Genomic DNA, 27,834 nt, shown 5'->3' with positions numbered 1-27,834 from the left:
TTATGATAGACAATATTATTTTATTATCATCATCAGCATAGTCATGATCATCATCAATAATGTGCGTTATTAATTAATTAAGACCAGTAACATTATTTGATGAAAAGAGAGAAGTCATGGAAGGCTGTATTACATTTTACAAACACAGATATGTGTGTGTGTGTGTGTGTGTGTGTGTGTGTGTGTGTAGGGTTTGGGCAAATGTTCATCTTGAATTTCAAGAACGATTTTGAAAAAAAAAAAATCATAATTATAAACACATTCTCTCAGTCATACTACACTAAAAACGTAACACTGAGATGACAGTTTATGAAAATATTATTATTGTGTACTTAAAAAAATATTGGCACTGTAAATGAATTCTTTATGATTACTGATATGTATTTATTCATCTTAAAATTGTCGCAATAAAAAAATATGATTGTGGTGTATAATAGTGTAACTACAGTCACACAAATGAATATGGTCCAAAAATACATCCAGAAACAATGTTTCTTAATAAGCTCAGCAATGAAAATACTTAAAATAACCTTGCTTAAAAGCATATCAATCTGCAGTTATCAGGTTGGATAAGATCAATCGTTATTGCCTAATTCAGTGCAGTAATGAAAAAGTAAACATGTCTGTTTTATAGTTAATTCAAGTAGAACACACTTGTACTGTGTGATGTGATGACTGGTTTATTGTCTGCTTTAATCTTCCCTGTATCCTGACAATAAGAAACTAAACTTAAAAACACGACCATACTGTATATATTCATCATTTTGTTGTTGTGGTGCTGAGTATCTATTTCAACTTGTCAGTCAAAGGGTGCCAAATTAATATGCTGCAGAAATCTTCCATAAAATATCAGGCCTTAAAAAAAAACCTTTGTGCCATAACTGTATTAAGACATTTCAGAAATACTTGTCAATCATACAACCCTTCCTGCTGATGTTTATGCGTTAAATTCTGAATGTTTCTGACTTGAACCGTCATGATGCAGGAATTAGTACCTGAATGTGTTATCACTAAGTTTAAGAGTAGAACTGTGTCTAGCAAACATCTGGATCACTTTCAAATTGTGTCAGTTTTTGTTTTGTTTTTTAAAAACTGCGCAAACCACTTTACATAAAACCCTTACACCATAAAATAAATAAATTTTTAAAAAACAATCTACTGATCTATTGATTACAACCTTTTCTTTAACATTGGAAAACAAGATTCTGATCAGACACTGCTGTTTAACTGAACCCCTGGATGACGTGGAAAAAATAAACAGACAGAGCTAAAGACTTCCTCACTTCTCTTTTTAAATATATAGATATGTGTATGCATGTATGTGCCACTGTGTGTGTGTGTGTGTGTGTGTGTGTGTCTTTATGGAGCTCGCCTGTCCCTCTTAGTCAGAAGGTAGCACTGGATGGTACGAAGGCGGTCTTTGGCAGGTCCGAACTCTGGCTGGAGCTTAAGAGTGGATTCATACCAGTGCATTGCTTTCTCAAACTCTTCCTGCAAAAACAGAGCAGTACACGTGTGAGGAAGGTCAGGAAGAAACGCAGCTTTTGTATCAATGACAGTTAAAGTGCAAGAACTCACCATTGCTATGTAGACATTAGCGAGAGTAAAATGGTTTACAACGAAATGAGGAGCGATCTCTACGGCCATGCGGGCCACGGTGAGCGCATCCTCCCACAGACGGGCGTTCTGGAAGATGTTAGCCAGGCTGATCAGGGGAACATCCTGCAGGACAAGAGGCATCATCAGGGGTTTATTAAAAATGTATATGTAGAAACTGAAAGCAGCAGTACTCAGCTGTAGTCTCTTGGATGACTGTGAGATTATTTGCAGTGTTGAACAAAGTGTGGACCTTTTTCAATACTGCATTTAGGCAAACGATTCAATAACGTAGATTTTAATACTTCCAAGTATAAATATCAGGTCCAGGTGTGCTTTCTGATTTGGCTTTACATGTTTAAAAGCACCATGGCTATTTAAAAAAAAAAAGACTTGAATGGCTTATAGGTCAATATAGGCTTATAGGGTGTCCCAAAAGCCTTCGCACATGGGGGAAATTAACACTTTTTAGCAAAATGTATCCCAAAATTCATACTTAGTCTTATATTATATATATATATATATATATATATATATATATATATATATATATATATATATATATATATATATATATATATATATATAGAGAGAGAGAGAGAGAGAGAGAGAGAGAGAGAGAGAGAGAGAGAGAGAGAGAGAGAGAGAGAGAGGACTAGATGCTACTTGTTTATGATCTGGTTCTGCGATAGCCCTATTTGCAAAGATTCAAATTCAAGCTTATAATGATAAGATTACTAATAACATTCCAGCGATTTAAATGACGATTATTATATGAGTAAAGTCTTGCCTAACTACTGGTTTCTGCTTAATTTTTTATCTATTAATATCTAAATCTTTTAATATCAGTATTGGTGACAACATTTCACAACTGGCCTCATTTATCGAGCTGTATACGAACGGATTTATGCGTGAATCTTTAGTACGATCATCTACACAAGAAGTTTATATTATACAGTGCACTCCAATAATATTGGCACCCTTGATAAATATGAGCTAAGAAGGCTGTGAAAAATTGTCTATATTGTTTAACATTATGATTTTTTGTTAAAAATAAATAAATAAATAAATCACAAAATGCTCTGCTCTTATGGATGTCAAATTATTGCTAAATATAGGTGTGCAACAATTATTGGCAGACTTTTAGTCAATACTTTGTGCTACCTCCCTTTATCAAGATAACAGCTCTGAGTCTTCTCATATAATGCCTGATGAGGTTGGAGAATACATGGCAAGGGATCTGAGACCATTCCTCCATACAGAATCTCACCAGAGCCTTCAAATGTCAAGGTCCATGCTGGTGGACCCTCCTCCTCTTCAGTTCATCCCACAGGGTTTCGAGTCAGGGGACTGGGATGGCCATGGCAGGACCCTGACTTTGTGGTCAGTAAACCATGTTTGTGTTGATTTTGATGTATGTTTTGGATCATTGTCCCGCTGGAAGATCCAACCACGGCTCATTTTAAGCTTTCTGGAAGAGGCAGTCATGTTTTCATTTAATATCTGTTGAAATTTGAGAGTCCATGATGCCATGTACCTAACAAAATATCCAAGTCCTCTGGCAGATAATCAGCCCCCAAAAATTAAAGAGCCACCACCATATTTAACCGTGGGCATAAAGATAAGGTATTTGATGTTTTATCTAATCAACTGCATAGTTTTTTTTTTTGAAGGTAAATGTTTATTTTGAAATTGATACATGCAACACATTCCAAAAAAGCTGGGACAGGGGCAATTTAGGACTAATAGTAATGTGACAAGTTGAAATAAGAAGGTGATGTGAAACAGGTGAGACTATTGTCTATAATAGTAGTATATAAGGAGCCTCCAAAAAAGGCCTAGTACTTCAAGAGCAAGGATGGATCGAGGCTCACCAATCTGCCAACAGATGTGTCAGAGAATAATCCAACACTTTGAAAACAACATTCGCCAAAGACAAATCGGTACGATTTTGGGCATTTTACCTTCTACAGTGCACAATATAATTAAAAGATCCTAGGAATCCAGTCAAATCTCAAGGCAAGGGCCGAAAACTACTTCTGAATGCATCTGATCTCCAATCCCTTCAGACGCCACTGTCTTAAAAACCGTCATGAGTCTGTAACGGATATCCTGACATGCGCTCGGGAATACTTTGGTAAACCTTTGTTGGTCAACACCATTCACCACTGCATCCACAGATGCAAGTTAAGACTTTACTATAAAAAGGAGAAGCCATACATCAACACCGTCCAGAAGCGCCACGGACAAAACGGCCGTTGTGTTCTCCGGGCCAAGAGGAAAAGGACCATCCAAGCTGTTATCAGTGTCAGGTCCAAAAGCCAGCGTCTGTCATGGTATGGGGGTGTGTCAGTGCCCATGGCGTGGGTAAATTGCACATCTGTGAGGGCAACATTAATGCAGAAAGATATGTACACATTTTGGAGCAACATATGCTGCTACCCAGATGTTGTCTTTTCCAGGGATGTCCCTGCACTTTCCAGCAGGACAAAGCCAAACCACATCCTGCCGGATTACAAGCACATGGTTGCGTAAGCAGAGCACGCGGGTGCTAGCATGGCCTGCCTGCAGTCCTGCAGCCAAAATAAGGCAACGAAGGCCCCATACAGTTGCGAAGCTGAAGAAAGGCATAATGGATGAATGAGGGAAAATTCCACTTGCTAAACTTAACCAGCTGCTGTCTTCAACACCCAAACACTTAGTGTTATTACAAGAAAAAGTGATGTTACACAGTGGTAAACAGACGACTGTCCCAACTTTTTTGCAGTGCATCATCAGATTTCAAATGAGTATATATTTTCAAAACTAAATTAAATTCACAAACTAAAATATCAAATAATGTGTTAATAATGTGTTTTTAATATAGTACAGGGTGAACTAAATTTTCAAATGACTCTTTTTGTTTGTTTTTTTGTATTTTCCATACTGTCCCAACTTTTTCAGAATTGGGGTTGCATATTATTGACGTTTAAGGGTAGCCAACAAACCTAGAAATTAAAACAAACAAAACTTTATTTAATTATGACAAAAGAAATGGTGCCATATAAACGGAGGACAGGCCAGTCTGTCTGTACATAGCCGTAAGCCATAAACAAATGCCTCAGCTGACAGGAGATTTAGTTCTATAGGTTAGCTTTTTATTACTATTAAATATTTTATTATATATTTTTACTGGCATAGTAGTGAGCCAAAATAATTTCCACTTCTGTTTCTGACTGATCATTTCGTGCTCACAGCGGTCTGTGCATTTGAACTTTGATGGAGTTTTGGGGGCATCACTACATGCAAATCAGCTATGCTGTGTACTTAGGTATGATTGCTAATTTACGAGTGAATTCATCATTCATCAACATACACACAAGTATGACTTCCAGAAGTTTTCTAAATCCAGCAGAATTTTTTTTTTGTTCCATAGGGATTACACAGATATTTACACAACTTCACTAAAAGATATATCCATATACTATAAAAGGGAGAACAGCTCATAATGATGTGATGCAATAACTGAAATTTGGAAGAAAGACCACACCTACAACTCATTCCTCCTTGCCAATATATTGCCCACTACCGGAACTTGGAGTTCTTTTGCCCAACAATTATTCAGTTCTTACAAAGTTCATCAGTTCTTAAGCCATAACTGTAATCAAAAGTGTGGCCTGCTCACATCAGTGTTAGAGCAGAGGCTGAGGAGACACAGGTTAGGCACAAGAGAAAACTGTTTACTAGTAATTAGGTCATTGGTACCTTCATGTGGTGAGGAGCAGAGTTTAAAGCCTGACGCAGACAGTCTATTGCCTTCTTCCCCTGGCCCTTCACTCTCCAGTACAGCGCTGCCATGCTGGACAGAACCCACGAGGTCTGGTTCTAATAGATGAGGCCCAAACCACCACACAAAAATAAACACAGTTAAGAACAGTCCATCAAACATATCGCCATGGACAATACAGGTATTTGTCATAGATATATCAGAATATATCAGAGAATAAGAACTGTAGCTACACGGTCATTCATTCTTCCTGGAATTCAGATACTCGTTTATTTCCCTTAGTTTGTATTAGTGCACTTAATTAACCATACATTATTACATTACATTGACTATCACTTTATAGCCTCGTCAATTATGTTTCTGGACAACCAAAACATGCAAATGGGAAGCGTGCTGGAAATTCCACTTGTCTGGTGGGTTAGATAATAAATGTATCATCTGTCCACCCCTGCAAAATATGTCTTAGCTAGAACATATTAGCGGTAAGCTGATGGGTGTAAATTAAATTTTTATCTAAAATATTACTTTAAATGCTTCATATATACACTACCAGGCAAAAGTTAAAACACACGTATTCTTTATTTACATTCCCCCCCACACATTTTAGAATAATAATAAAGTTATCAAAACTCTGGAGTAACACAAATGGAACTATGGGAATTATGTTGTGATAAAAAATCCAAAATAAATCAAAATAATTTAGTATTTTAGCATCAAATTAGACACCCTTTTTGCCTACAATTGCCAGAAATGTATTCTTGGCATTTTCTCGATTTCTTGAGGAATCCCCCTGAGATGTTTTTTAAACCGTATTAAAGGAGTTCCCTCCTACGCTGGATACTTACTGGCTGCTTTTCTGAATAATTTGCGCCAAGTCATTCATTTAAAGAAATATATTTTTGTAAATAAAATGTTAGTTTTGCAATGAAAGAAATGAATATGTTGGCACGATGATACTTTTAGATTTCAAACATTAAAACAAACATTACAGGTGTCTACTTCTCTCCACTAATAGCTGATGATGTGTGGTGGGCGTTCTGGTGAACTATGGCTGACGTTGCATCATCCAGGTGGATGCTACACACTAGTGGTAATTGAGGAGACCCCCCTCCCACCCCCAAGTATGTAAAGCGCTTTGCGCGTCTACAAAAGTGCTATATAAATGTAACTCACAAAAAATTTTAAATCATACATCTTCAGATCGAAAGGTTTTTAAGATCATGAAAAACATTTCAGTCAAGTGTCTCCAAACTTTTGACCGGTAGAGTATATGATGATTAGATGATCCAAAATAAACACATGGTTTAGCTCATATACTGTAAAAGGTCAATTCTGACACCAGCAAACCCCAACCATACCTTTTCCAAGACTTTCGCCAAGCGGGTTCCAATTTGTTCAAAGGACTGTGGCAAAAACTTATCCTTTCCCAAATTTTTCAGCACCTGAGTAAGAAACACAGTGAGGTGAGAGAGTGGTAGACTGCTAGTAACAGACCATATGCACTAGCCTAAATACACACACACACCTCTTTGAGCTGACTCTCTCCAGTATAGTGGATGCTGCCGCGGTTGGCCACTCCCCCCAGATGGTCTAGAGTGTGCATGCTGGCTGGCAGATTAGCATTACACACTGGTTCTGCAGCAGGCTCCTGCAGTGGAGTGGCAAAGTCTATATGTTCTGTGATGCTGCACAGGGAACATGGAGCAAATAAAGAAGACAGATAATAAGCAAATGATATACGTACACTTGTTAAGTTATGGCATCAGAAGAACACATGCCCTCAATTTTTTTGCCCCTACAGATTAGATCTGGAAATGTTTCTTTTCACACAAACAAAATTATAGTAAATAGTGAAACTAATGCTTATAAATTTGCAACCCTCTCATATTCTATAGTGCTTCATTTCCACTAAATAACCTTTCGAGCAAAAGTGATATTCTGGTAAACTGATAAACAAATGATGTTTGCCATGCACTGGTGTGTGCTGTCCCATAACGCATTCATCTCAGTGAAATCAACAGTAAAAGTTACGTCTAACTAACACCAAAGAGTCCATGTGAAAAGACCCTAAAAGATATGAATGTATAAATTAAATCCAATAAATAAGCATACTCTATATTTTTGGCAGACACAGCCAGCCAGGTGCTTGCCACAGTAGTGAGGTCTACCCGCCGTGTGCGCTGACACTCCTCCGGTCCTGGCCAGCCCAGACTGCTGTAGTCCTTCCACCTTCCTGCAAAACACACACACACACACACACACCTGTCTCTAAAAACGTTCTGTGCTGTGTACTGCACATTGAAGAAAGCAGTTGGTTCATATGGCACGTACCTGAAGGTCCAGGTGAAGGGATGGTAGGGCCGCTGATCTCCAGGGTGGACTGTCCCGCTGAGGAGTCACTCTGAGAGGTCTCCTCTTCACCTGCCCAGTTCTCAGAAACCTCCGCCTTGGGCTTCCGCATTCGCTTCACCTGGAATGTGATCTGGAAATCCAGAACAACAAACAAAAACCTTACATTGAACAGATTTGTTTAGTGTTTATTAGACATGAACCACCAGGAATAGGACATTCATGTTCAAATATTTTTAGGCAAAATAGATAAATAAATAAAATAACAGAAGGGAAAAAGAATTTCCTTGGAGCCACAAAAGCCTAAGAGGAGATATTTTCTGACAATCTAGAGCTTACCCATTCTGCTCCATCATCATCCTCGCAGTTCCCGAAGCAGGCGCCATCGCTGCTGGCCCCCATCACCCTGTCGTTTTTCAGAACACGGATCCCTCGTAAGTCCCCGCGCTTCCCGCTCACATCCAGCGCCCCCTCAAACGCACCCATCAACTCCTCATGCAACTGCCACTGCTCTTCACCTTCCAGCCCTCCTTTCGTATCTTCCCCTCGCTCCTGCTGGCCCACCTCTCCGGAGCCATTACTGTCCACCACTACTTCTACAGAGGTGGGAGGAAAGAGAGAGAGGGGGGGGGGGGGGAGTCAGATAATACAAATGTGAGTCAGATAGAAAGACATATTGTGATGGTTAATGATGGTTCCAAGATGGAGGGAGATGAGTACTTACTCTCGAACAGCAGCGAGTCCTTTAATGCAGATCCAGGCATGGCATTCTGGTTTCCTGTTTCTTGCCTTTCCTCAGATTCCCAATCCTTCACCTCAATGTCCTCTACTCTCTCACAACCTGAACCGTCTACACGTGAAACACACAGCATATTCACAAACTAAATTTACTTCTTTGACACCAAATGTCTACAATACACATCCGAGACGACTGCTTCAAAAAATGATATATTTATAAACTGTTGTAGGGTTCTTCTCATTGCCTATCCAACCCACAGCCTATTTATACCAAGACCACATAGCCATTAACACTCCTAAAGTTGATCACAAAATGCATTCATATTAGTCAACTTGAGCAAATTCAGAAATACAGCTGCTGTCCCTCAACCAGAGTCTGATGCAATATATATGAGGAAGAGGAGAAGCAAATTATTTTAGTGATGCACCGAAAGGAAAACTCGCCGAAAATTCAGGACACACTTGGCTAAAAACCGAAAATGAATTTTTCTTAAACCCATTTTAAATTTTTTTTTTTTTTTTTGTATAATAATTGCATTAATATTAGACTTTTTTTTATTTAATCAATTCATCATCACTTGTACGCACCGGTTTCTCAGGCACACTTTGCTCTGTGCTGCGCGTCGACACTTCAGCGGATGTATTCATCACCTCCAGCTCTACCTGTATCATTTCCCACACACGCTGCTTTTTCTCTGCCTTTTTCTCAGTTTTTTAAATCACGGATGCAGTAATGTTGCAATGCAATGATAACCGTCAGCCAGATCAAGAGTGAAATCTGAGCACCGAGCACTGAGGGACGGGGCGGGATATATTTTCAGGTCGTATTTTCGGCCTTTTTTCTATTTCGGCCAAAAACCGAAACTGCCATTTTCGGCCGAAACTGTTTGCCGGACGAAATTTCCAATTATTGAAATATTTGATTGCGAAATTTCCGAGCAGTAAGTTTACACTAAAGTTTATCAAAAGTAGTCATTTGTGTGATGTTATCTTATAACAGGCAATAAACTAACAATAAAGCTTCTTGAAAGTCAGTGTTTTTTTTAACTTAATGTTTGCCCAAATATCAGGACTTGTGAGAGCAGTTGTAGGATTGAAAATGATCGTTTTTCACTTGCTATGGGGAGTTTGTCTTTCGGGAACAAATTAAGTTGCTGCTTTAGAACAGGAATGATATAACTCTCAAGGCTCTTTTTCACATGCCATCAAATTTAGTTTTGAGTTCACTACAACGCTGTGCCTAATGTCTCTTTAGCTGCACTTGATTGCACTCTATGCCAATCGAAGCAAAGCAGGCAAATCGTTTTCAGAATATATCTCATTTAACGTTCCAATTGTCCTCTTTGTGCTGTTGACAAAAGCGAAAACTTACAAAAGGAGAGGTGAAACTTGGGATGAAACGCAAACGCGCTCAGGTCTACGGCAGTTTATTAATACCTGAATCAATAGCACTGCATGTGTCTCCCCCAAGTTTGAAGAGGACAATGAATTTATTTTTTCTCTGCAGAGTAGAACAGCCTCTAAATAAAGTTTGAGCTATTTTCAGCCTGTTGAATTATTGAGTGCAAGATTTCTCCACTTCAAAGCCCTTTGGCTTGATGGGGAACAGCGTCAGGGGAAAAGAATGCTGAACTACAGGGGAAGCAGAGAGAGCGGAAAAAAAAAACGAGGGAAAAAAAAAAAAGATGGAGTGGGAGGTGGAAGAGAAGGCAAACCCAGAATAGAAAATGCAGTGGAGAGAGAGAGCTAAAAACAGATGAGAGATTACAGTGACTGAGCTATTAAAAGACCTCGACCCACAACACAACCGAGGCTGAAACACAAGGGATTAGAGCAAAGAGACTACAAGACAGGGAGAGGAGGATGGTGCAATATGGTAGCAGTCTGGGGTAAACTCAGGTTAATATAAACTTCACCTGAGAGCACGGCAAGATTTGTATCACTAAAACACTACTAACATACATATATTAACAATATTGCAAGTTTAATGATGGATATAAAATGTTTCTACTGACTAAACAATGGAATTAACTATAAAACACCTTATTGTCGATTTTTGAGCAATGTGATTATCAGTGCAGCCATTAGTGGCAGCAGAACTCACGCTGACAGGCCTGGTGCTGGAGCTTGTAGAGGAAAGGGTAGAACTGCAGGCAGCGCAGCAGAGGCAGGCTGGCACGGCATTGGCTACAGCTGCCACTCAGAGACAGGGCATGCCGGAACAGGGTCAACGCACCAGTCAGGTTCCCTCGAGAGAGCTGCACACTCACCATGCTCAGTAGAGTGTGAGGCTTAATGCAATGAGTGAACACGAAAATCAGTCAAACACAGGAGGATACTGGTCAGTCAGAAGAGTTCACTCGAATCTAACTCGGTCAAAAAGCTCTGTTATTTATAAAAATAAAAAGTAATAGTCTAAACGTAGTAAGTGAAGGCTGCTGAATTTGTGGTATAATCCTAAAGATGAACAGTTCAGCAGCTTTGCACGGTAAGCTTTATTTTCTTTGTATGTTTGAATACATATTGATAATTGTAGGTACGTTTTAATTTAAGTGTTGTGTACATGGTGAAAAACGTTAACGTGCATAACAGGCAACCGACCATTTGGGAAAACCCATCAGATGTCGGCAATATTTTGACCGAAATGCCATGAAAAAGCTTGATTTGTGTTAGGTTCTAACCTTGCCTTGGTGCATGTATGCAAAGATCGTATTGGGTAAGGAACCAATTAAACAGATGCAAATGCAGTCAATCTGCCTAAAGATGTCTAAAACCTTGCTGGCTAAATATGCCATGGAGGACTTCTATCTCAGGTGATGCTAATAATCAAAGTTACTTCCCATTGTAAACTTATAATTCTTTTAAATTTGACAGATATGCTGTGTTTCCATAATTAGTTTAGGTTATAAATGTAGAAGGAGGTGCAGTATTTTTCAATGGTATTGGAGTGAAACCTTTGAATGAAGTTTAGGAAAACCTGTACTTTTCAGAAATATATATATATATATATATATATTCATTAGAAAATGCCAAAATATTGAAAATATTGTTATGTAAAATGTTACACTTTTCTCCTTCACTAATCACTAGTAAACAGGTTTTCTTTTGTAAATAACTATATGGAAAGCAGAGCTGCTGTGACTGCTGGTTATGTATGATAGGGACATCCTAAAGGAAGTGATATGTCTGCTGTACCTCTGAGGCATTGATCTCCATGGCCTGCTGCAGGAGCTCCTGGGCTTCGTGGTGCAGGCCGTAGTGGAGCAGCAGGTTGGCCATGTTGACCAGTGGCACGTTTTTGTGTTGAGGTGGAGCCGAGTGCAGGGCCTGGCGCAGACACTGCAGAGCTCGCGTACCGTTTCCCTGAGCTCTCCAAAAGAGCCCAGCCTCATTCTGAACCAGCCACCGTGGAACACTTGTCTACATGCACAGAGAGTGCAAAAAAAAACCAACAAAAAAAAAAAAACACAAGCTTCAAACCAGATTGACACTACAGTACAGATTCCTTCTTTCATCCTGATTTAGCTAGTCTTAAAATAGTTAGCCTCGATATTTCTGGAAGTGTTTCTTTCCTGGAGCAGAAATTTGCTGTCCAACCAGTATTTTTCCCAAGCACCTGCTAATGTGGAACAAAAATGAGGTCATGACAACACATTTTATCATCACCACAAGTAGTCGTTCATCCTTACCTTCTCCAAAGTACTCGCGATCATTGCACCCATTTGTTTCATAGTCCACCCGTCACCACGCTTCAGCAATACCTGCATATCAACAAACACGTACATGCACACAAAATCACGTTTTAACATACTTTTTCATGTTTTAATTCACTCTTCACTCCGACAGCACCTATATGTGTTGTGGGCTATGCAAATATAACAATTCCACAGAATATAACTATTCCACAGAATATAATTATTCCACAGAAAAGGTTGAATGTAAATTTTGGTTGAATGTAAAATGATTGGTCTAAACTTTAAAGTTTAGTTTTCTTACATATAGCATTTGCGCATACGTTTATGCAGTGCTTCGTTACAGGAAAGCATACAAACAGGATTCGTGATATTTAATATATTTATCCACCTTAACAAAATCCATTAGCGAGTATGAACTCAGAACTAACTCCTTATTTTACATTTGGAGCTGGGATAATTTATTTTATTTTATTATTTTTTTTACAGGTTCTAATCAGTTTTTTTTTCTATCTGCACCACTAAGAACAAGCCTTTCCAAAATGCCTGAGGTGTTTGACTGATTTAACCCTGGCTTAAAAGTATCATGTTTAATGCAAAAACTTAATTTTCAATGCATTTCAATGCAAATGATCATTTCTATACAAAATAAGTACGTTTTCTGGGGGTTTTTTTTAAACAAAATACCTGCTATGTAACACATTTTACTACCCCATAATGTCTTTAGTGGGAACTAATTAGAGGGGGTAAACATTGTTCATCAGGAGAAATAGCACAATCCTACTTTTCTATAAAGCCTCACTATGTTAACATATACCATCTCATCATGCTTGTAATTCTAGTAAGGGAAAAAGCTTCTAAAACTTGCCTGTCCTGTATAAATTCCTAAACTCCTAAGTTTTATCAGGAGACATGCAAATATTTTGTTACGGAAATCCAAATGGAGCACCCATAGCTTATGTGGGTGAGTACTGTTTTTAGTGAAATGGTTTTGTTCAGTATGGAAATTATTGGCACCATGATATTCAGCTAATCAAGATTAATGCTACACTGCTCAGGAAGCTGAACCCTGGTTTTCTCGAGACTGTATGAACTAAACCTTTCCAAATATCATCAATATATTTTATAACTGCTCGGTAGTTTTTCTCTGCTTAGCCCTGTGGTTCAGTGTATTTTTTTTATGCTCGTGTGTAAATTAAGAAGGAACACCAATCAAACCTGAGCAGCGTGCTGGTCAGGCAGCTGTTTCCCATGCAAAGCCCAGGCTACAGAGGTCAGAGGGTCACCAAGCAAGGGTTGAGCTTTTAAACTGCAGTCTGGGATCTCAGCAGAGACTGGGGGACTCCTGTTCACGTACAGGCTACTCTGTCCCCTGGACAGAGCGGACACAGAAAGCATGAGAATGAGTTTCATGTTTCAGAATGTAAAATGCTCAGTATTGAAACTTGTGTAGAAATGCTGCAGGTCAAGGCACATAGCAGTGCACAAGGATTAGAGAATGAAAGTGATATATAAAGTCTATATTCATCCTGTATCAAAACTGGCTATATGCTATACACATCAGGCTAGCTTAGTGTATTTTATTTTGCTGTGTTTGGAGTTATTATGTAAAAATCATAAGAGACATTGTACGGGCATCCATGAGAAAAAAGTAAATGCAGTAAATAAAAAGCTTTTCTTTGATAGATTATAAGTGGATGAAAGCTTTCCATTTTGTTACTTATGTCGGGGTTAGTTGTGGGCAATAATACAGGTCTATTGAAGCCCTACCAAGATTAATTTGAGAGTGAGTGAGAGTGCATTTGTCTGTCTCACCTGAGGCCATGACTCTCTGGAGGAAGGAAGAAGGTGGGCAGCAGGTTAGCAGAGGGAACGGAGGGAAAACGCTGAGCACAGTCTGAACTTCTCGGCCACAGCGTGCTATGGGTTTCCTATTTAACATTCAACATGGAAAGACTTTAGGGTTCTGAGCTCTGATGGAGAATACCTGGAAAACATACAGCCATGTGAAAAATAAGTACACCCAATGGAAACTGTTTTTTTTTTTTTATTTTTTTTTTTTTTTTACATATTTGGACAAGCAAACATTTGATCATCTTTGAAACAGTGTCTATTAGTGAAGTTGATATACCTGAACAAAACCACAAGGAAAATTAGCTTTTTCAAACATTATTCAACAGAAATATCAATAGATGTGATTCTTCAGTGGAAAAAGTAAGTACACCATCGGCCTCAGAAGTTAGTATTGACCCCTTTTGCAGAAATAACTTCTTGTAGACGTTTTGCATAATTGTCCACCAGTCTTGCTGGAATTTGAGACTAAGCTTCCATGCAATATTCTTTCAGTTGCAAGATGTTTGAGAATTTTCTGGCATGTACTGCCCAATTCAATGGGATTCAAATCCGAGCTTTGACTAGGCCATGCCTTAACCCTCCATTTCTGCTCTTTGAGCCATAACTTGGTGGATTTGCTAGTGTGCTTAGGATCATTATCCTGTTGAAAGGTCCACTTTCTGTTCAAATTTCAGACAGATGGACTCACATTATCTTTAAGCACTCTTAGATATGATGCAGAATTCACAGGTGAATCAATAAATGCAAGCTGTCCAGTCCCTGAGGCAGTGAAGCAACCCCAAACCATAACATTTCCACCACTGTGTTTCACAGTTGGTATGAGGTGCTTCTCCTGAAAAGCTGTCTTTGGTCTGCGCCAAACACTGTCTGCTCTCACTGTGGCCAAAGAACTCTATCTTTGATTCGTCTGTCCAGAGCACATAATTCCAAAAGGCCTGGTCTTTGTCTATATGCTCATTGGCAAACTGTAGTCTTGCTTTAATGTTTTTTGTTTACAACCCAAATTCCAAAAAAGTTGGGATGCTGGGAAGAATCTAAATAAAAACAGAATGCAATGATTTACAAATATCATAAACCCATATTTTATTCACAATAGAACATAGAAAACATATCAAATGTTTAAACTGAGGAAATGTACCGTTTTAAGGAAAAAATAAGGAAATTTTGAATTTGATGGCAGCAACATGTCTCAAAAAAAGTTGGGACAGGGTCATGTTTACCAGGGTCATGTGCAGCATCCCCTCTTCTTTTAACAACAGTCCGTATGTGTCTGGAAACTGAGGAGACTAGTTGCTGGAGTTTTGGGAGAGGAATGTTGTCCCATTCGTGTCCGATACAGGATTCAAGCTACTCAACAGTCCTGGGTCTTCTTTGTCATATTTTTCGTTTCATGATGTGCCAAACGTTTTCAATTGGTGAAAGGTCTTGACTGCAGGCAGGGCAGTTAAGCACTTCTACTACGAAGCCATGTTGTTGTAATAGATGCTGTATGGGGCTTAGCATTGTCTTGCTGAAATATGCAAGGACTTCCGTGAAAAAGACGTTGTTTGGATGGAAGCATATGTTACTTTAAAACTTGTATATACCTTTCAGCATTGATGGTGCCTTTCCAGATGTGCAAGCCGCCCATTCCATAGGCACTAATTCACACCCATACAATCAGAGAAGCAGGCTTTTGAACTGAATGCTGATAAAAAGATGGATGGTCCCTCTCCTCTTTAGTTTAGAGGACGCGGCATGGATGCTTTCCAAAAAGAATTTCAAATTTATATTTGACCACAGAACAGTTTTCCACTTTGCCTCAGTCCATTTTAAATGAGCTTTAGCCGAGAGAAGACGGCGGTGTTTCTGGATCATGTTCACATATGGCTTCTTCTTTGCATGATAGAGCTTTAACCAGCATTTGTGGATGACACGGCAAACTGTGTTCACAGACAGTGAGTTCTGGAGGTGTTTCTGAGCCCATGCAGTGATTTCCATTACAGAATCATGCCTGTTTGTAATGCAGTGCCGCCTGAGAGCCCGAAGATCAGGGGCATGCAATATTGATTTTCACCCTTGTCCTTTGCACTCAGAGATTTCTACTGATTCTCAAAATCCTTTGATGATATTATGTACTGTACATGATGAGATATTCAAAGTCTTCACAATTTTACGTTGAGGAACATTATTCAGAAATTGTTCCACAAATTATAGATGCAGTTTTTGGCAGATTGGTGAACCTTTATCCATCATTACTTCTGAGAGACTCTGCCTCACTAAGATACTCTTTTTATACCCAATCATGTTATTGACCTATTGCCAATTAACTTCTAGCTGTTTCTTTTTAGTAACATTTACTTTACCAGCCTTTTGTTGCCCCATCCCAACTTTTTTGGAATCGGAGTTGTAGACAGCAAAGGCTTTTTCCTGGCACGTCTCCCATGCAGGTCAAATTTGTGAAATCTCTTTCTGATTGTAGAAGCACGCACTTTGACACCAACAGTTGCAAGACTTACTAGCAGATCCTGTGATGAACATTTTGGGGTTCTTAGAGACTTCTTTTTGCATCAGATGTTCTGCTCTTGGGCTGAATTTGCTGGGACGGTCAGCCCTGGACAAATTGGCAGTTGTTTGAAATCTGTGCCATTTGTAGATGATTTTCCTTACAGTGGAATGATGTATTTCAAATAATTTGGAGATCTTTTTAAATCCCTTGCCAGACTCCTAGGCATCCACAACCTTTTTTCTGAAGGCCTTACAGAACTCTTTAGATCTTGGCACGGTGACACCACACACCTCAATAACAAAGGGAACCCCAGACACTAGATATGAGAGGGGTATAAATAAGACAGGTTCCACCTGCACTCCCTAAGCAGGTTAAAATCTTGAACACCTGCTTCTAGTTTTATGGATTTGAAGGTGTGATAAATGTAGGGGTGTACTTACTTTTTCCACGTGACTGATCTGTTTTTTGTTAATTTAAATTGTGAAAATTACTACAAAATGTAAATTTAAGTATCATTTGACAGACTGCATCAACTTTATTAATTGACACTGTTTCAAAGAGGATCAAATGTTTGCTTGTTCAAATATGTAAAAAAAACAACAAAACAACAAAAAAAAACCACAACAAAAAAAAAACAATGGGTTGTACTTATTTTTTCACACGACTGTACATTCCAATACCAATGATAAAGAGACACCACCAATACACTACCACACTCAATTGAACACCAGAACACAGAACAGTGGGACAGAACATAAACCCCATAATTGTGTATTCAGATATGTTTGCATGAGACAAAATCTTACAGGATTAGAGGAGGACTCCTTGTCCCAGTGTGCTGCTGGTACGTCTCCTCCAGACACAGTGGAGTACGGCGTTGGGCTTCGGCTCTCGTTTACACTCAGCTCCGACACCAGAGCCACGCTGCCAGCTACAGACACCTCCTCACCAAACTGCACATGTACGCACAATAAACACAGACAACTATCATAACTATCAAAAATACCCTTCACATTCAAAATGTTTTAAACAGTACGTTTGACAGGTTTGGTTCCTGTTATATAAAATGCTCAGACTCAGGGACTGAAGTCTTCATCATTACCTTGTGTGATGACCTCACATTATTTACATTATCAAGAAATTTCAACCAACAGGCTACTAAAGAGTGGCTAAGCATGGAAACATCCCACCAGATGTACTGCTTCATTTATTTCAACTTCATTCAGCATATTCTGGTGTACGTTTCCCTTGTTTAGGCAGGGCTACCCAAACGCCTTCTGAGAGAACTTGCTGTAGACTCACCTCCGATCCAACAAACTTCATACAGCTTGACACCATTCTACACGACACCCCTAGTTATTCCTATTTGTAAGGGCTTTCAGTTATATTGAAATTTTATTCTACTCTATTAATTAGATTTTCCAGATATTTTAAAATGTTTCACATTTATTCTTACACTAAGGTGATGTATTCACTCTCTCTCCACTTCAATAGGACCACCTGTACCCCTGCACATTCATGCAATTATCCAATCATTCAAAAGACCAGGAGATCTTCAACTATACAGTTTGGGTGAGTCTGTGCCCACTGCAGCCTCAGATTCCTGTACTTCTCATACAGGAGCAGAACCAGATGTAGTCTTCTGCTGTTGTAACATATCTGTCTCAAGGTTTTGTGCACTTGGAGATACTTTTCTGCTTAGCACAGCTGTGAAGAGTTGTTATTGGAGTTACTATAGCCTTCCTGTCACCTCGACCCAGTCTGGCCATCCTCCTCTGACCTCTCTCATCAACAAGACATTTCTGCCTGCAGAACTGATCATCACTGGACGTATATTTTTTTGGTTTTCACACCATTCTGTGAAAACGCTAGAGACTCTTGTGTGTGAAAATGTTTTTGAAATTCTTAAAACAGCCCATCAGGCACCATCAACCAGGCCACTGTCAAAGTCATTGCGATCAACCCCCCCCCCCTCTAATGTTTGCTGTAAACATTACATGACGCTCTACATCAGTACCTGCATGATTTTATGCACTGCAGCCACATGACTGTTTAATAGGAATAATCAGTAAGAGTATGGGTCTTCCTTTAAAATTGTAGTTAAGTATATATTTATGTAAATTGTATTATACTGTCTTAGTAAATCATTAGACTTACTAATTACATAGAACTGTCTCTTTTAATGTATAAAACACCTTAATTCATGTACTTATGTGTCAAGCAATGTTTGTTTTTTTAATAAACTTGAACCTGACTACCTGTAACACAAGATAAATTTCTTTGGCATTAAAAAAAACCCTAATTTATTATTCCACACAGATTTCTGGTGGCTTGATTACACATTCAGAGCTATCTTAGTAACGTTTTATTTATAGACCAAACACTTGATCATGAATCATCTTTAAAAAGAATTTTAAAAAACACCACCACCACACACATAGTGAGTTAACCTCAACGAAGTGAATCTAAAAGCTGCTGCACATATCTGAGCATTGCAGTCTAAAATTAGTCATAAACATGTTTACTCAGCCTAACCTGGATGTAGTGCACGTTCTCAAACAGATCTCCCCGGTGATAACGGACAGGTAAGTCCAACGGACAGAACAGGCTATACTGCTGCTGGCCTAGATGACACATCTGGTGGTTACCTGACAAAAAACACAAATGAATCATCATCATCATCATCATCATCATCATCATCAGTTCATTTGTTTGTGTAGAAAGGAGCACTGCATGACAAACCACAATACAGCAGACATGCCCACTTAACCAAGCTATTTACTGTTTATGAAGGGCGTTGCATAATATTACTCATGTAAATACTTGTGTGGGTATGTATCTGAACCAAGCCAGTGGCAGAGTGGCAGGCTGTCTCACCAAGCTGTGCCTCTTTAGCCATCTGTGTCTCATGGATGATGTTGCGTAGAATCTGTTCCTCCTGGATCAGCTTGTGCTTATCCAGCATGCTCTGCTGCCGCAGGTAATGATCGTGCTGCTTCTGGTACTCTTTTAGTTCATTCAGAGTGCGCTGAAGAGATCTGCAAAACAAAAACAGTGCGCTCGCACTAGCTCATACACACAACACCGAGGAACGACTGAGTGTGACTCTAATTTCCTCTTGGGAAATCTCTTTTGACTGATCTGTGATTTAATACCCAGTTTTCCACTCTTCGCACTTTTCCACTGCTAGAGCCAGTGTTTGTTCACAGAGAACCAGCAAACATTTTTAAAAATTCGGCCACCATTTCCAACAGTTTTAGAGCCAACCTGTTATGTAACATTTACTAATAACATACATATATATACACAATATCTCACAGGAGTGAGTACACCCCTCACATTTTTTGTAAACATTTGATTATATCTTTTCATGTGGCAACACTGAAGAAATGACACTTTGCTACAATGTAAAGTAGTGAGTGTACAGCTTGTGTAACAGTGTAAATTTGCTGTCCCCTCAAAATAACTCAACACACAGCCATTAATGTCTAAACCGCTGGCAACAAAACTGAATACACCCCTAAGTGAAAATTAGCCAATTAGCCATTTTCCCTCCCCGGTGTCATGTGACTTGTTAGTGTTACAAGGTCTCAGGTGTGAATGGGGAGCAGGTGTGTTAAATTTGGTGTCATCGCTCTCACACTCCCTCATACTGGTTACTAGAAGGTCAACATGGCACCTCATGGCAAAGAACTCTCTGAGGATCTGAAAAAAAGAATTGTTGCTCTACATAAAGATGGCCTAGGCTATAAGAAGATTGCCAAGACCCTGACACTGAGCTGCAGCACGGTGGCCAAGACCATACAGCGGTTTAACAGGACAGGTTCCACTCAGAACAGGCCTCGCCATGGTCCACCAAAGAAGTTGAGTGCACGTGCTCAGCGTCATATCCAGAGGTTGTCTTTGGGAAATAGACGTATGAGTGCTGCCAGCATTGCTGCAGAGGTTGAAGTGGTGGGGGGTCAGCCTGTCAGTGCCCAGACCATACGCCGCACACTGCATCAAATTGGTCTGCATAGCTGTCATCCCAGAAGGAAGCCTCTTCTAAAGATGAGACCAAGATAAACTTATTTGGTTCAGATGGTGTCAAGCGTGTGTGGCGGCAACCAGGTGAGGAGTACAAAGACAAGTGTGTTTTGCCTACAGTCAAGCATGGTGGTGGGAGTGTCATGGTCTGGGGCTGCATGAGTGCTGCCGGCACTGGGGAGCTACAGTCATTGAGGGAACCATGAATGCCAACATGTACGGTGACATACTGAAGCAGAGCATGATCAGTATGCAGTATTCCAGCATGAGAACAACCCCAAACACACCTCCAAGATGACTACTGCCTTGCTAAAATAGCTGAGGGTGAAGGTGATGGACTGGCCAAGCATGTCTCCAGACCTAAACCCTATTGAGCATCTGTGGGGCATCCTCAAACGGAAGGTGGAGGAGCACAAGGTCTCTAACATCCACCAGCTCCGTGATATCGTCATGGAGGAGTGGAAGAGGACTCCAGTGGGAACCTGTGAAGCTCTGGTGAACTCCATGCCCAAGAGGGTTAAGGCAGTGCTGGAAAATAATGATGGCCACACAAAATATTGACACTTTGGGCCCAATTTGGATATTTTCACTTAGGGGTGTACTCACTTTTGTTGCCAGCGGTTTAGACATTAATGGTTGTGTGTTGAGTTATTTTGAGAGGACAGCAAATTTACACTGTTACACAAGCTGTACACTCACTACTTTACATTGTAGCAAAGTGTCATTTCTTCAGTGTTGTCACATGAAAAGATATAATCAAATATTTACAAAAATGTGAGGGGTGTACTCACTCCTGTGAGAAACTATACATACATACATGGATTATGGTTTTAAGTTCCTCTGGCTTTAAGAACATAGTAACAATCTGAAGCCAAATCAGCATCTACACAGAGTAAAAAAAATAAATATTGTCATGAACAATGAAAGATGAATGAAACATTTTTTTTTCTGAGCTATCAATTCATGTGAGACATTCAACTAAACAAAACAGGCGCACATTAGTTTGCTACAAGGAGAAATAACAAACAAATGACACTAATTAGGTTAGATTTTGGTTTGATTTTGAGTTGAATGCACTGTGACATCACTCTTGGACATCGACCTACAGTGAAACATGTTACAACATCTCAAAAACCAAACACTTATTTCAATGCTTTGAGATGGGATGCCAAATTCACAGATGTACCATCAGGTTCTGTCTATGTGTTATAGTTATTATTTAGTTATTACATTATTTATTTATTTATTTTTTTGATATTTGATCATTTATTTCCTAAAATACATTAATGCTGGGGGTCTGTGGAAATGTCTTTTGACTGGAACAGCTCCCCAGAGAGCATCCCTTTTTCCCCCCTCCCTCTGTCTCACCTGTGCTGAGCCTCGAGCCGCTGCTCGAGCTTCTGCTGACACAGGACAGCGTGCTTCCTCCTTAGAGCCTGCTCAAAGCCCGGCTGAGACTGCAGAGCCTGCTCGTAGCAGAGCACTGAGTGATTATACTCCCCCAACATCTGATAGGGTCAAAGAGAGAATGAGAAACATGCTCATAAACTGTCAAATCAAAGTGTTTACATGTGACCACCCTAAAAGAGTTACGCTTGCTGAAGTATTTGGCACTCACAGCGTAGATGTTGCCAAGTGTGTAGTGGCTGGTAAACAGATCAGTAGTCTGGTCCAGGGCGGCATGAGCCAAGATGGCGGCATCTGCTGAGAAATGAGCTCGGTGTAGGATATTTGCCAAGTTGACGAGGGCTACATCCTTGTGCTGCCTAAAAAAAAAAAGAAATTGTACAGTATGCAAATTTAAGTCAAATGCTGAATGATGTGACCACACCGGTGTGTCACATAAGAGCAAAAACAATGCGCTGTGTTTAAATGGAGAGAGCTCGGGCCTGATTTTGCTGTTGAAGGCAAAATCGCATGTTGTATACGAATTCTTGAGCTCAGTGAGTAGCAGCAAAGGTGCAATGTAAACTAAATGTGGGATTCAAAAGTAAAGACTGTTGAATTGTGGCAGAAGAGAGAACGACTCATTAAAGTTCAATCGTGACAGAACAAACAGGGGCATGGCACAGAAAGAAACAGCAGATGAATTGCAACTTCCTGTATCCTTATTACACAATACACACTTTGAAGAACTGCCAATTCATTTTGTACTCTTTTCCACAGCCACGAACAGCTCCAAACTACTGTTCTTCACCTTTTAAAGCGTTATTTCTCTACGCAGTACATTGCTATTACTGTTCTGAGAGCTTGTTTCTGTTTACGACTTCATTTTCGCCTTGATCGTGCTGATTAATGACGTAAACAGGTCCATCGTAACAGGATCTTCACAGTGCACAGTGTATCAAGTAATAAACTTAAAAGACTGCTGTAATCGTACACTCTAAATCCGACTTGAGGTATGTAATTATTCCTGCTGTGTATAATCCAGATAGGAGGATTTGCTTGTACCTGGGAGAGAAGTGCAGAGCACGGATGACACAGTCCGCGGCTCTCCTTGGCTCGTTCTTCATACGCCAGTAGAAGGAGGCCAGATTGTAAAGCACCCAGGAGGAGGAATTCTGAGCATGAAAGAAACCAAATATTTTATATATTTATACATTTATACATATATATATATATATATATATATATATATATATATATATATATATATATATATATATAGGAACATAAAAATGAGCAAAAACATGTCTGCTCTGTTATTATTCTGTACACTGGCACATCCTCACCCTCAGAAGACCCTGATGTATTCTATGGCCGACCTCATCCATGCGATGACCCAGCTTATGGGATAAAGAATCGAAGATAGGGTCATCCTTTGACAGCAAAGGTGATGTGAGGTTTACTTTCTCCTGTACACCCTGAAAGATAAGACAAAATAAGCAATCAGAAAATAGGGGGTGGGGATCAGGGTATGTGTAGGAACTGTTAAAGGAAAAACCCACCCAGAGCGACTTGAATGTTAATCTTTGTAATTAACATGTCATTCAAGGTCATCCTAGATTTAATTTTTTATGAATATCTGTGCACATTGGTGGCTTAACAGTTAGCACGTTTGCCTCACACCTCCAGGGTTGGGGGTTTGAATCCCGCCTCCATGGGAGTTTGCACGTTCTTCCCGTGCTTCGGGAGTTTCCTCCAGGTACTCCGGTTCCCTCCCCTAGTCCAAAGACACGCGTTGTAGGTTTCCAAATTGTCTGTAGTGTGTGAATATGTGTACATTTGTGCCCTGTGATTGGTTGGCACCCTGCCCAGAGTTCCCTGGGATAGGCTCCAAGCTCCCCTGCGGTATAGAAAATAGATGGATGGATGGACTACATGCTAATAATAGCATCAGTGGAAATGAGCTCTTTCTTCACTTAAAGAAACGGATGCAGCAGAGATTTAGCCCCCCCGTGACATCACATAGCTGCTAACTTCTCACAAGAATTATAAAAAATACAGCTTCCGCTGACAAATGATAAATTATAAACCATTAAACACGTTTAATGCATTTCAGGTTGGAGGTTTCCTTTACGCAAATAAAAAGAGCATTACCCTTAAATGTTGGTACGCATGAATGCTGTAGGGGAGCTCAAAGATTTCTGCACAATCAGGCTTTTCCAGGTCTGAAGGTAAAGGCGACATATAATCCACATAATCTTCAGGACTGTATCAAGTAAAAGAAAGATGTATTAATTTACAGTACCACAAACAAAACCAGCAGATAGCAAGAATACACCTCAAAACTGCTTTACTTTATGCCTTTGCTCTCCAGGGATATAAAGGTGCCATCGTAGAGGTCCAGATCCCCGAGAGGAACTTTAGCCGTGACGCAATCAGCATCCTCTTTATAGTGACGCTGTTCTAATCCAGTGTCGCGATCTTCGTTCTCTTCAATGTGGATTTTCTGGGCAACTAGCTGCTTCTATGGAGGCCAGAGAAGAACAACAGAAACTGCAAATCAGCATTTCTTTGAGGAATGTGTGAGAGTGTATTTTTAATCAGCGTGTGACATTCAGTGACCTCAGTATTATAAGGTTCTGCGTGGCATTTGGGTCAAAAACGAATCAGGGACAACGAAGTCATCACGGGAGAATATTTTATTCTTCTACTTTTAGCTGTAGATGTTCTACATTTACACCTTAAAAGTAATAAAAAGTGTACAAAACAGGTACGGTACACTGTAGTCCCTGGTTTCACAATGTATAAATGTTCTGGCAATCATCAGCGCAGTGTGAAAAATGAACATTGTGGATAACATCAGATAAATTTAGCACTCAATACTGCTGAAATTACAGTTGTGGTGTACTGGCATTTCCTCCCCCCCCCCCCCCCCCCTATATTTTCTTGTGCTCTTTCTTTAGTCTGTTGACTTGTATTTATGACTCATCATGTCAAGATTATTATGGTAATTTTGTAATCATATTTCGCAAAACGTTGGTATAAATATTCTAAATGAAATATCACTGACTGAAACCTCCATATAAACAAGGCTGAACGTCAGCTAGCAGACTCTAAACACATGGTTGTTTTCTTACACAGAAACAAGTATGTATGTTTGAATGCATTTTAACACTGTTAAATATTTTACACTGAAATGTCAAAGATAACATCTCATTTGGATTTTTTTTTTTTTTTTTGGCCGATTAAAAAAAAGCGATGCATCGAAAAATAAAAGCTATTGGAGACACAAAGATCATAATGTGGTTTAAATCGTCTCAAAACGTTTTGGCTGAGGTTATTACCACTTATTTATTTAATGAGATTAAGAGATTGGTTAAGAAAACGCATGAAGCCTAACAGTTAAAGAAAAATAATGATCTCTCTGTGTTTGGCCGCTGAACAAAAATTTCCTTTCTAATTGTCTTGGATTTCTTTATCCTCGGCCACAGATTCCATCTTCTTCAAGGGGATCGTCCCAAACCTACTGCGAGACAAAATCTCTCCAGTGGGTCCTAGGTCTGTCCCAGAGCCTCCGTCCAGTGGGACGTACCGGGTACGGCTTTACCGGGAGCTGACCAGAGGGCATCCTTCCCAAAACACCTGAACTGGCTCCTCATGAAAGTAGCAGCTCTGCTCCTAGGCTCTTCTGATTTCTGAAATTTACGTTTACAGCTCATAGGCTTGTGCGATATGTTCCTATGTAATCTTACACTACCACGATGATGTCCCATGATGTTTACACAGAGGATACTATATTACCACACCTACCAATCTGTATGCATATTGCATAGGAGGTTTTAACATGTTTACATTTTAACATCAGAGGACATGATGGGTTTGAGTTATCACTCAAGATCACGCCGAAAGAGCAACTTTCTTTTTCACCCCAATGAAAACAACAGACGAGCCGGTGACTGTCAGGGAGCAGGAATGCGATAAGTCTTATGCTTAAGACTTCTCAGAATTTCAACAATATAAATTTGATGCAACTTGAACGTGTACAGTTGAGGTCATAAGTTTACATACGCCTTTCAGAATCTGCAAAATGTTAATAATAATAAAACATAAAAGAGATCATAAAATTTTATTTAGTTTTTTTTTTTTTTTTTAACTTAGTACTGCCAAGCATGAAGAAGCTATTTCACATAGCAGATGTTTACATACAGTACACATCACACAATAATAACTGCTCAATAACAGATCAGCAACTGTGTTTATGTTTTGTGAGAGTTGTTCACGAGTCCCTTGTTTGTCCTGAGCAGTTAAACTGCCCACTGTTCTTCAGAGAAATCCTCCAGGTCCTGCACATTCTCTACTTTTCTAGCATATTCTGCATATTTAACCCGTTTCCAACAGCGACTATATGATGATAAGACCCACCTTTTCACACCGAGGACGACTGAGGGACTCGTACACAACTATTACAAAAGGTCCAAACATTCACTGATGCTCAAGAATACAACACAATACGTTAAAGTTTACAATTAATTTTGTTTAAAGATCTATTTTTTTCCATTTAGTACAGCCCTCTTGAAGCTACATAAGATATGTAACACATATGTAAAATATAAACCATATTTACATGTTTCCCAGAACACGAACCGATTTACACAATCATCCTGTTCAAAAGTTTACCCCCCCTTAATGTATCGAGTTGCCTTCTGGAGCATCAGTGAATGTGTATGTAAAGATTGGTTGTAATGTGTTATGATAGCTAGAATATAACAGCTTATTCAGGGCAGATTCTGTAAGCCATATGTAAACTTATGACCTCAACTGTAGGACTTGTTGATTTTTGGATTTTAGGTGGAAGGTCAAAACTTTTATGTCCGATATCTCATAAACTGCTCTTCACCCAGACAGAAGCGTACAATACTAAAGCCATGACTTGACAGTCAGATAGTCGAGTCTGAACATCACCTCTAATTTCTTGAGGTAGTTGACACGAGTCTCCTGCTGCATGAAAAGGACTAGATGATGTGGGTGTTTCAAGTTAAGCGGAGAATCCACCTGCAAGCAAATCAGCATGAGTCACTGTCAGGACTAGATCAGATTTAAAAAAAAAAAAAAAAAAAAAAAAAAAAAAAAAAAAAACAGGTTTTGCTCAGTTAACCCAGATCTATAATATAATGACTGCACTAGGTATCTATCAAGCATGGTCAGTGGCATGTAGAGGTGTCTGAGATGATTAAGATGACAAGACACAGAGGAATAGATTATAAACCAGCTAAACATCAGACATGTGAATACCTTTAGGCTTGTGTAAATATAATACAAGCACTTTAATGTACTGAACAGTGAAAATGCCTTACATTACATGACCTCTGGGAAACCAAGAAGCATTTCTCAATGCAGCTGTCATCCAGCGGCTAACAACTGTTTTAACGTTATAAAACAACTCACATAACCTGACGCTCTTTATAATAACAACATTTAGGTTCAATTAAACCACATTAACTAGCTACCTAACTCGCCGGCTCAGCTAAGTTAGATAAGGAACATGGAGCTAACGTTAGCTAAATAACCAAACACAAACACTACGAACCTGCTGTTGGATTTTTCCGTCTTCTGTAACAACCCAGTGAGTTGTAGCTCGTCCAGGTTCGACTAAAAGTATACACATAAAGATAAACATCCTCGCTCGGACAGACGCTTTCCACGAGATATTAAAAGAGACACCGTTTTTCTCTAAGCTCTGTCGCTGGACTTCCGCCATTTTTTTCTGACTAGCTATCCATTCCATTCCTTTCGGCGTAATTATCCCCACCCATATTCCAACAAGCCCCACCTCCTGCGCTAAAACGGTCGGCTACCTGTTCGAAATACGGGTAGAAAAACCGAAGAGGCCCCAGCAAAAGTGATTGACTTCCGGTCGCGTCGAACCACTTATTTCAAAA

At 39.5% G+C, this 27,834-nt stretch overlaps 1 protein-coding gene across 1 annotated transcript; it reads right to left on the bottom strand.

The window, feature by feature from the left end:
• On the bottom strand, positions 1-27,690 carry ttc17 (tetratricopeptide repeat domain 17). The gene is made up of 25 exons (XM_017458594.3): positions 27,483-27,690; positions 26,858-26,947; positions 24,250-24,419; positions 24,050-24,161; positions 23,242-23,373; positions 22,961-23,070; positions 22,128-22,275; positions 21,878-22,017; positions 19,361-19,521; positions 19,019-19,131; positions 17,290-17,436; positions 13,957-14,072; positions 13,360-13,513; positions 12,139-12,210; positions 11,645-11,869; positions 10,554-10,740; positions 8,436-8,561; positions 8,051-8,307; positions 7,694-7,844; positions 7,475-7,595; positions 6,888-7,047; positions 6,721-6,804; positions 5,341-5,460; positions 1,579-1,722; positions 1-1,491 (listed from the first exon to the last, which is right to left on the bottom strand). The coding sequence occupies exons 1-25, from the start codon at positions 27,678-27,680 to the stop codon at positions 1,360-1,362; spliced, it is 3,570 nt and encodes a 1,189-aa protein (XP_017314083.1). The 5' UTR covers positions 27,681-27,690; the 3' UTR covers positions 1-1,359.
• Between the last annotated feature and the right edge of the window lie 144 nt (positions 27,691-27,834).

Source organism: Ictalurus punctatus, chromosome 27 (genome assembly GCF_001660625.3).
Source record: "Ictalurus punctatus breed USDA103 chromosome 27, Coco_2.0, whole genome shotgun sequence".
Classification (NCBI taxonomy): Eukaryota; Metazoa; Chordata; class Actinopteri; order Siluriformes; family Ictaluridae; genus Ictalurus; species Ictalurus punctatus.
This window is presented reverse-complemented; position numbering and strand designations above follow the sequence as displayed.

Bases quoted from the DNA above. Each gene is read 5' to 3' on its own strand.
- ttc17 (XM_017458594.3), bottom strand. From the start codon at position 27,680: ATGGAATGGATAGCTAGTCAGAAAAAAATGGCGGAAGTCCAGCGACAG. The intron at 23,071-23,241 runs GTGAGGATGTGC...TTTCATGCTCAG, and splicing joins TACATCAGGGTCTTCTGAGG to AATTCCTCCTCCTGGGTGCT. The intron at 19,522-21,877 runs GTGAGACAGAGG...TTTGTTTTGCAG, and splicing joins CGGCTCGAGGCTCAGCACAG to ATCTCTTCAGCGCACTCTGA.